Here is an 11,240-nt window from a genome sequence, read left to right on the forward strand (position 1 = left end):
TTTTATTGTCCCAGCACAAGGTGCAACTGTGTAATGATCATGCTGTTTAATCAGCTTCTTGATATGCCACACCTGTAAAATGGATGGATTATCTTGGAAAAGGAGACATGCTTACTAACAGGGATGTAAACACATTTGTGCACAAATGTCTCTCAAATTAAGCTTTTTGTGCAGAAAGAACATTTCTGGGATCTTTTATTTCAGCTCATGAAACCAATACTTTACATGTTGCGTTTATATTTTTGTTCAGTATAAATGGAATAAAGTCAGTCATTCTATTCTTCTGTACTCTATTATTAATGCTAACACAGTGGCGTTGCACGAATACCCATACTAGTATAAAATACTTCTACTGCATACTAATTTCAGCGTTTGATCTAGTATAATTCACTAATATTTTTCACTCACGTGTTTGACAACAACTGATAATCAGATAAATTGACGCCTGTACCAAAATGAACGATTTGCGGGAGTTAACAAATCACGCATTAGGTTAAACGTTTAGTTTACTAATGCTGCGTTCATGTCTTAGTCGGAACTACAAATCTCGGACATTTCCGAATTGCTAACCGGTTGTTTTTCTAGGCGTTCATCGAATCAGCAGATCGGACATTCGGAACAAGATTTTCCTTGTTCCGAATAGAATATGAACGCGGTATATTTTCGAAATTTCACACACTATAAAAGTTTTTTCGCATACTACGTACGGGTATTCGGACACTGTAGTGTTCTTTATAAACAAGTCTGCTCTCAGCTTGAAAGATAATGTTCATAGGATATGTTATGTGTAATATAATGTACTAAGAATTACCGTGTTTCAAACAACAGCGCGCATTCCTTCCCATTTAACCAAACCCTTTGAAATACAGTATGACGCCAACAAATAAGATCCTTTCTCTTCAGTGTAAACGGAAGCGAACAGTGACGATTTCCCCGTTGGCGTTTTTATTGTTGTTATTTAGACTTTTATTAACACCGTGGAACTCAATATGACTCATTTACCTGGACAGCATCACATACTTGCCTAAGGTAGTGTTTAATTCACGTTGGAGACAGGCCTTGGTTGATAGCTAGCTAAGTTAGCTGCTAACTAAGGTTAGCTAAAAATGGCTAACGTGAACAGTATGGTTTTTCACACTCAAATAGCCTCCATTATGGAGGTGCTAGCGAATGCAGCCGTGGCAGAGATCTGTAAAGTCGTAGACGACGACTATGCAGTGTTTCGTTTGGAAATAACTCAAAGCCAGAAAGAAAACAAGATATTGCGGAGGAAACTACTGGAAATGAAAGTGGCACGGGAGCGCGGCCTCGCCAGTCCCAGTAGTGTAAAGATCCTCGACCGATACAGAGGAGTGGAAAGAGGTACAGTTTGGAGAAGGCCGATGCTGCGCGGCTTGTTGGCGTTCATGTATAGTTCAGTACCTGTCACCCGTTCCGTTCTGCACATGTGTTGAGATGTGTTACCCAGAATTGAGCCTTGGTCAGTTTGATAGTTTGCAATGATTCCCCTGATTACTTAGCTATCTTGCACAAAGACAGACACTATCAGATCCTTGATGTACTGCATTTCCTATTATTTACTCAATGAAAACAATTTTATGCATATAACATGTCAATCAATAAATAGTATGACGTGATGAAAAGTGTTACCTTACACCCTAGCCAATTCTAGACCGTGTCAATAGTGTATAATATAGTGTTGAACATCGACAGTACTTAACCTAACCACCTCTTTACCCCTAATCACTCTCGCAGGTGAAGGACATCTCACTGCAGGCCACAGGAGCTTTGTGAAGCTAACAGGTCACAATACATGGAGAGAAGACCAACCAATCACTGTTGATGAGGGGAGTGGAACCTCAACCCAGCAAGTTATTGTGATAGAGGTTAGTTTAATAGTGTTGCATAACACATTACAATTACTTTGTAAATCAAATGGGGCCTATTTATTTCAGAAAGGCTGAGTACCCTGCAGTTAAATGCTTCTGGGACAAAGTTCACTTCAAAGTGTATGAATGTAAATATTAAATGTGTTGAATCTACTATATTACTTAACGATGATAGCTCCTTGAATCTCTCAATCAATAAGAGACTATTACTGCTAGCAGGCAGTGCTGCTGCAAAATAGAATAAAGGAAAATGTATTAAACACATTTTATATATACACTGCGCAAAAAAATAAAGGGAACACTTAAACAACACAATGTAACAGTCAATCACACTTCTGTGAAATCAAACTGTCCACTTAGGAAGCAACATTGATTGACAATAAATGTCACATGCTGTTGTGCAAATGGAATAGAAAACAGGTGGAAATTATAGGCAATTAGCAAGACAAACCCCAATAAAGGAGTGATTCTGCAGGGGGTGACCACAGACCACTTCTCAGTTCCTATGCTTCCTGGCTGATGTTTTGGTCACTTTTGAATGCTGGCGGTGCTTTCACTCTACTGGTAGCATGAGACGGAGTCTACAACCCACACAAGTGGCTCAGGTAGTGCAGCTCATCCAGGACAGCACATCAATGCTGTGTCTGTCAGCGTAGTGTCCAGAGCATGGAGGCACTACCAGGAGACAGGCCAGTACATCAGGAGACGTGGAGGAGGCCGTAGGAGGGCAACAACCCAGCAGCAGGACCGCTACCTCCGCCTTTGTGCAAGGAAGAGCACTGCCAGAGCCCTGTAAAATGACCTCCAGCAGGCCACAAATGTGCATGTGTCTGCTCAAACGGTCAGAAACAGACTCCATGAGGGTGGTATGAGGGCCCGACGTCCACAGGTGGGGGTTGTGCTTACAGCCCAACACCGTGCAGGACATTTGGCATTTGCCAGAGAACACCAAGATTGGCAAATTCGCCACTGGCGCCCTGTGCTCTTCACAGATGAAAGCAGGTTCACACTGAGCACATGACAGACGTGACAGAGTCTGGAGACGCCGTGGAGAAAGTTCTGCTGCCTGCAACATCCTCCAGCATGACCGGTTTGGCGGTGGGTCAGTCATGGTGTGGGGTGGCATTTCTTTGGGGGGCCGCACAGCCCTCCATGTGCTCGCCAGAGGTAGCCTGACTGCCATTAGGTACCGAGATGAGATCCTCAGACCCCTTGTGAGACCATATGCTGGTGCGGTTGGCCCTGGGTTCCTCCTAATGTAAGACAAAGACCTCATGTGGCTGAAGTGTGTCAGCAGTTCCTGCAAGAGGAAGGCATTGATGCTATGGACTGGCCCACCCGTTCCCCAGACCTGAATCCAATTGAGCACATCTGGGACATCATGTCTCGCTCCATTGCACCACAGACTGTCCAGGAGTTGGTGGATGCTTTAGTCCAGGTGTGGGAGGAGATCCCTCAGGAGACCACCTGCCACCTCATCAGGAGCATGCCCAGGCGTTGTAGGGAGGTCATACAGGCACGTGGAGGCCACACACACTACTGAGCCTCATTTTGACTTGTTTTAAGGACATTACATCAACGTTGGATCAGCCTGAAGTGTGGTTTTCCACTTTAATTTTGAGTGTGACTCCAAATCCAGACCTCCATGGGTTGATAAATTTGATTTCCATTGATAATTTTTGCGTGATTTTTGTTGTCAGCACATTCAACTATGTAAAAAAAGTATTTAATAAGAATATTTCATTCATTCAGATTTAGGATGTGTTATTTTAGTGTTCCCTTTATTTTTTTGAGCTGTGTGTGTGTGTGTGTGTGTGTGTGTGTGTGTGTGTGTGTGTGTGTGTGTGTGTGTGTGTGTGTGTATGTATATGTGTGTATATATATATATATATACACACACACACACACTGCTGTTCAAAAGTTTGGGGTCATTTGTACAGTTGTATGTTTAGTTGAAGTTTACATACACTTAGGTTGGAGTCATTAAAACTTGTTTTTCAACCACTCCACAGATTTCTTGTTAACAAACTATAGTTTTGGCAAGTCGGTTAGGACATCTACTTTGTGCATGACACAAGTCATTTTTCCAACAATTATTTACAGACAGATTATATCACTTATAATTCACTGTATCACAATTCCAGTGGGTCAGAAGATTACACACTGTGACTGTGCCTTTAAACAGCTTGGAAAATTCCAGAAAATTATGTCATGGCTTTAGAAGCTTCTGATAGGCTTATTGACGCCATTTGAGTCAATTGGAGGTGTGCTTGTGGATGTATTTCAAGGCCTACCTTCAAACTCAGTGCCTCTTTGCTTGACGTTATGGGAAAATCAAATGAAATCAGCCAAGACCTCAGGAACAAATTGTAGACCTCCACAACTCTGGTTCATCCTTGGAAGCAATTTTCAAACGCCTGAAGGTACCACGTTCATCTGTACAAACAATATCACGGAAGTTCCAACACCATGGGACCACGCAGCCGTCATACCGCTCAGGAAGGAGACGCGTTCTGTCTCCTAGAGATTAACATAACTTGGTGTGAGAAGTGCAAAGCAATCCCAGAACAACAGCAAAGGACCTTTTGAAGATGCTGGAGGAAACAGGTAAAGTATCTATATCCACAGTAAAACGAGTCCTATATCGACATAACCTACCCGCCCGTCCAACATCTGGTCTTGTTTGACAGTCTGGTTAGACTGTAAACTCTCCTTCTAGACTCACATCAAACATCTCCAATCCAAAGTTAAATCTAGAATTGGCTTCCTATTTCACAACAAAGCATCCTTCACTCATGCTGCCAAACATACCCTTGTAAAACTGACCGACTGTCGTTTACAAAATAGCCTCCAATACCCTACTCAATAAATTGGATGCAGTCTATCACAGTGCCATCCGTTTTGTCACCAAAGCCCCATATACTACCCACCACTGCGACCTGCCCTTGCTTCATACTCGTCGCCAAACCCACTGGCTCCAGGTCTTCTACAAGACCCTGCTAGGTAAAGTCCCCCCTTATCTCAGCTCGCTGGTCACCATAGCAGCACCCACCTTTAGCACGCGCTCCAGCAGGTATATCTCTGGTCACCCCCAAAACCAATTCTTCCTTTGGCCGCCTCTCCTTCCAGTTCTCTGCTGCCAATGACTGGAACGAACTACAAAAATCTCTGAAACTGGAAACACTTATCTCCCTCACTAGCTTTAAGCACCAGCTGTCAGAGCAGCTCACATATTACTGCACCTGTACATAGCCCATCTATAATTTATCCCAAACAGCTACCTCTTCCCCTACTGTATTTATTTATTTTGCTCCTTTGCACCCCATTGTTTCTCTCTACTTTGCACATTCTTCCACTGCATATCTACCATTCCAGTGTTTTACTTGCTATATTGTATTTACTTCGCCACCATGGCCTTTTTTTTGCCCTTATACCTCCCTTATCTCACCTCATTTGCTCACATTGTATATAGACTTATTTTTCTACTGTATTATTGACTGTATGTTTGTTTTACTCCATGTGTAACTCTGTTGTTGTATGTGTCAAACTGTTTTGCTTTATCTTTGCCAGGTGGCAATTGTAAATGAGAACTTGTTCTCAACTTGCCTACCTAGTTAAATAAAGGTGAAATAAAAAAATAACCTGGAAGGCTGCTCAGCAAGGACGACGCCACTGCTCCAAAACCTCCATGAAAAAGCCAGACTACGGTTTGCAACTGCACAAGAGGACAAAGATCATACTTTTTGGAGAAATGTCCTCTGGTTTGATGAAACAAACAACCTGTGTTGCTAGGCAGGGCGAGAAAGGGTCGAAAACATGGTTTCCATGTGGGGTGGACGGAAACATGTTGCACTGGGGGGGAATGGCATTAGAGGTCTTCACAGATAAAAACCTGTGCCTGAATATCCCAGACCCGATCTGGGGCCCAGAACTCTGAATAATATCACAGGTCTGGGTCGGATCTGATTGATTGTTACGGGTCTCGGGTATGTGTAATTTTAACTGAACTGTCTGGAAGGGCCTGTACAGAACCAAATGGGACTGCTGCAGTAGAGCGAGAGAGATTTCATAATTTATGCTGCTGCTCTTGCTTTTCATGAGTGTAGCTGGTTGTTGTTGTTGGCCAATCATAAGTCCTCAAAGCAGATATTGGCTACAGTCGTTGGGCCTCGCTCCGTGTCGCAAGAATTGGGAGATATCTAATCAATGGAAGATGAAATTAAAAGTTAGAGAAGGATAGGCTACAACGACCAAGAGCCAACAGGTAGGTTACTACTTAATATTCTGAATGGAGTAATTTGTAACAGTAGAATGAACAGTAGAATTCAGAACAGTAGAACAGTAGAATGCTAGCTTCTAGCTAGCTTTTCCTGGTTTGATGCAGTCAAGACAGGTACTACGTAGTCTTTTTTGATAATAAATAACCTAGCTATGGCAGGTAGCCTAGTGGTTAAGAGTGTTGGGCTAGTAACCGAAAGGTTGCTGGTTCAAATCCCGAGCCAAAATCGGTCTGTGCCCTTGAACAAGGTACTTAACTCTAATTGCTCCAGGGTCGTCGTCAATAATGGCGGATCCCTGGCTGTGACCTGCAACAAATAAATGTCCAATTCACATGTGTGTAATACACCCTTGTACATGTCTCTATATTTGAAAAATGTATTTATGCATATTTGGTCCGAGTGGGGAAAGTCCCAGGTCCAGTTCATAACATTTTGGACCCGTGAAGATGTCTAAATGGGATGATGAGTTGGTGGTGTAGGACCACCTCTTATGTTACTTTTACTCTCTTCTTTACACCAATTTTATTATTACAAAATCTGTGTGATCAATATGATAATTTATCTGTTTTTGCCTACAGATACATGTTGTATAAACTGTGTAAATGTAAATTAATATTGTACCCTCCCCCCTCCAAAAAAAGACAAAGCAAATACAAACTTGGTCAAAAAAAATGTACTTCCCTATGACATTGTTATCCAATTCTACTCATGTACCGTTAATAACCTCTCTTGTCAGTCTGCAGATGCAGAGTCTGCAGATGCAGAGGCTGCAAGTCCTGGGGTCAAGCAGGAGAAGACTGAAGCAGAGGAGGAACCATGGCACAGCAGAGACATCCAGACTGGAGCTCACCCTGTAGCCATGGAGTACCCCACCACTGCCACAGTGCTACCCATGACCCGACGCAGCATCACGGAGGTCAGTGGAACGCCGAACGCCGTCCTCAAGTCAGAGACGGACACCAAGACTATAACAGGGCTGGGCTGTCCTGCTCCCCGCTCAGAATATTTCCATTACGGTAACCCGAGGACTGTTCTGTCCCATCAGAACTCGGGTGACACGTTACAGACTGGCAATGATCCGTCCTGTTCATACACTACAGAGATACCTGGTGACATGCCAGTCGGCTTAGATACACAGACTAATCCAATGAGAGGGGCCTGGAACCGGTACAGTAGTAGTGTACACTCTGAAGGGTGCCTAGATAAGAAAGGAGAGGGTCTGGTCATAGATGAGATGACTGTGAAAGTGGAGGGCGAGGCTCCTCTGACATGGAATGCAGACGAGACTCACTTCAGAGAAGGACACTCGCAGGGCAACTCCAGTGATTTCTTAGACTACAGGGAAAGCTTAGAGACAAATCTAAATGTCCCGGCCCACTCCCCTTTACACCCAGTGTCCATGTCGATGGCACCTTCCGATTCACAAGGCTGCATCCTTTTCGATCAGGTATTGAACTCAAGCGACCAAAGGGCCAAGCCATGGGGAGAGGGAGCAACAATGGGCGGTAAAGAGAAGCAGTTCTTCTGCATGTTCTGTAACAAAGGTTTTAGCTGCCCACAGAAGGTGGAGATCCACCAGAGGATCCACACAGGGGTGAAACCCTTCATCTGTACCCAGTGTCACATGCGCTTTGCCCATGCTGGCAACCTGAAGAGGCACCAGCGGTTCCACACAGGTGTAAAACCCTTCAAATGTACCCAGTGTCACATGTGCTTCACCCAGGCTGGTGACCTGAAGAGGCACGAGAGGGTCCACACAGGGGAGAAACCCTACAGCTGTCCCCAGTGTGAGAAGAGGTTCTCCCGTCAGGATCAGCTGAAGATTCACCTGAAGGTCCACACGGGAGAGAAGCCATTTGCCTGTACTCACTGTGGGAAGAGGTTTTCAGAGAGGACCTACCTCAGGATGCACCAGCAGAAACACCATTCCACTCTATAACATAGAAAGTAACCATTCCACTCAATAGCTTCTGACGTTTAGATCAAACTCTGCATTAAAGACTAAGATGAATGTTCATTGTTGTCAGCAGAAAAGATCAACAGATACATCTGAGCATAAGAGAGTAACATATTTCTGTGTTGAATATTCCTGGGTAGATTATTGCATCCAGACATTGTGTGATATGTCTATAAGGCATGAATAAGTCTACAAAAGTCTGTAACATAGTGCTTGTACTGTGTAGGCTATATGATGTTCACACATTTTCCCAAGACACTTAATGCAGATTTGTAGTTGAGATTTGTGTATGTCTGGTTTTCATATGGTGTATAAACACAAAATGGGAATTTTCATTCTAAGGCTTTCATTGAGACTCTCTTTAGTACACATCACATCTGATCTCACGCTTTCGAACCAATATACACTTACTAAATATACCTACACCTACCCACACACTAACACCTACTGTACAAGTTAAAATAGTTGTCAGGTTTGTCTGATAACTTTTGACTTACCATAGCGGAATCATATTTATGTCCACCACAATGGGTTTTACAACAATGAAGTAATTCTGTAACTAACTACAGTATAGGACTCAAAAGTAGTGGGGATGGGTAAACACTCCATGTTGAAAGTGTGTTTATTATCTGTGTATGTACCTGAGGGAGTGCATGTCTGTGTAATCTGTATCACCTGTCTCTTCCAGGAGGAGGAGGGTCCAGAGGTGCTGCTGGTGAATGAGGAGGGTCTGGGGAACCCTGAGGGGACCATGGTCATGGAGGACAACCAGACTACACCTCCTCCTGAACCCACAGAGGAACCAACTGAGCAGCACAGGACCACACACAGTCTCACTGAGGTGAGCCCACTAAACTACTGTCTGAATGGTATTATTTCAGGGCCCGTATCTACAAAGCCTCTCAGAGTAGGAGTGCTGTTCTTGGATCAGTTTTGCCTTTTAGATAATCACGAATAAGACTATGTAGACAGGTGGGGACCTGGTCCTCAATCAGCACTCTTAATCTGAATCGCTTTGTGGATACAGAACCAGGACTTGATTAATTTTGTCTTCAATTAAATGGGTTTCTTATTGCATGTTCAACTCTAATGATGGTTTTATCACAACAAATGTAGCGTTATTGCGAATGTCCCCACTGTGCTCTTGGCACATGAGCTCTAGCCAACAGCTGGCAGATACAGTGCAGGTAGGATTATTATGCATAATAGGGAGATTCTTTTTATTTTTCAAACAGAAGCCAAGGGTCGATCAGCATTTCACTAGAATACGACCGTCGTTATTTAATTGGAAAGAGCGTCGAGCTCATCACCATGCACTTTCACCACCCTGTGAAGTTCATCATTACTTATTTCATCTGTAGACGAAAAACGGCATGTGCCGAATACAACCGGTGTAGACCTTACAGTTAAACGCTTACTTACGAGCAACTAACCAACAATGCAGTTTGAAAAAATATGAGTAAGAATTAAAAGTAACAAATAATTAAAGAGCAGCAGTAAAATAACAATAGCGAGACTATACAGTGCCTTGCAAAAGTATTCAACCCCCTTGGTGTTTTTCCTATTTTGTTGCATTACAACCTGTAATTTAAATGTATTTTTATTTGGATTTCATGGACATACACAAAATAGGCCAAATTGGTGAAGTGAAATTTAAAAAATAACTTATTTCAAAACAATTCTAAAAAATGAAAACTGAAAAGTGGTGCGTGCATATGTATTCACCCCCTTTGCTATGAAGCCCCTAAATAAGATCTGGTGCAACCAATTACCTTCAGAAGTCACATAATTAGTTAAATAAAGTCCACCTGTGTGAAATCTGTGTGTGTGTGTAATATATATATATATATATATATATATATATATATATATATATATATATGATCGGCCCATACATCTCTGGCTTCAATTTCAAGGATAATTGCGTATGTCACATGATCAAGAAATAAAATACATAAAATCTATAAATCAGTACCTTATACAATATAATGCATGAACTACTACATTGTGTACATCAACAGACTGAGAAATATTATCAATTATTGCATTTAGAAATACCATGTGAACATTTCCCTAAGTGTCAGCCCGAACAATGAAGTCCCTGATATTCCCTGCCCTGCAGTGAGAAGAGAAGATCAGAGAAAATCTTTTGGCAAACAGGATCAGACATGAGGACATTCCAATGTTACTTAATGGCTCCCTTGATGTGATGTCATTAAAAGGATAATATGTAGTGGTAAAGATGCATTTAAAAAAATCTTTCTATTTTATCCCTTCTGGTTGAGGTCATCAAGGATATGTACTCTACTGAGAGCATCATCAAGCCATTCTTTAGGGTATGGACAGGCCTCAAGCTGTCTACATTTTCATAGCCTAATTTTCAACATATGTTTTACTAGTACGAATGCACTTCAGTCTCAGAAATTGTGTGAACGGTAATCCCTTCAGAAAAGAGGGATGCGCACTAGAGGCATGTAGAAAAAGAGCACAGAAGGCCTATCATTTCTAGTATGGTAATTACCCACACACTCATTAACTTGTTATTTAAAACAGGCTTGTGTAAGTACCTGTTTTTAGAGACAGTATCTTGGCTAGAACAAGGACAGTTTAATATTTACCTTACTGATGTGATGTTGATGGAATAAAATCATTGTATTATTTTCTACTCTATTCTTGCTAACACACTACTTTTTAAACAAATCTGCTGTCAGCTTGAAAGATACTGATCATAGGAGATGTGATGTGTAATGTAATAAGTAGTACTATATTTAAAAAAAACATTGCATACCTTTTTAATTTAACCACACCCTTTGAGCTATGACACCAACCAATAAGATCTGCTCTCTTAAGTAAAACAGAGACTAAGGGATTAATAATAACAGTGGTAAAAATAAATAAAAAGATACATGGTAAGGGTTGTGGAAAAGGAAGGGAAAGACACCTGTCAGGATCCAGGAAAAGGTGGAGGCAGGGAGGTCCTCAGGTCCAGAGAGAAGGGATGAAGATGTAATCACAAGGCTGAGACTCATCAGGCTCAACAGCACTTTGAAATTAGTCGAAACATCCAACTGGGAAGTTAGTTCACAGGCAGAGGGAGATGGAGACAGTAGAACA

General features: G+C 42.2%; 1 protein-coding gene across 1 annotated transcript in view; it reads left to right on the plus strand.

The window, feature by feature from the left end:
* The first annotated feature begins 892 nt into the window (after positions 1 to 892).
* LOC139418913 (uncharacterized) overlaps positions 893 to 11,240 on the plus strand; it is a 74,366-nt gene continuing 64,018 nt past the window's right edge. The window contains exons 1-2 of the mRNA XM_071168698.1: positions 893 to 1,362; positions 1,756 to 1,886. Of these exons, the coding sequence (XP_071024799.1) occupies positions 1,107 to 1,362; positions 1,756 to 1,886 (387 nt within the window). The 5' untranslated portion in view covers positions 893 to 1,106. The remainder of the gene's footprint in view (positions 1,363 to 1,755; positions 1,887 to 11,240) is intronic.

The sequence above is a fragment of the Oncorhynchus clarkii genome, chromosome 10, assembly GCF_045791955.1.
Source record: "Oncorhynchus clarkii lewisi isolate Uvic-CL-2024 chromosome 10, UVic_Ocla_1.0, whole genome shotgun sequence".
Classification (NCBI taxonomy): Eukaryota; Metazoa; Chordata; class Actinopteri; order Salmoniformes; family Salmonidae; genus Oncorhynchus; species Oncorhynchus clarkii.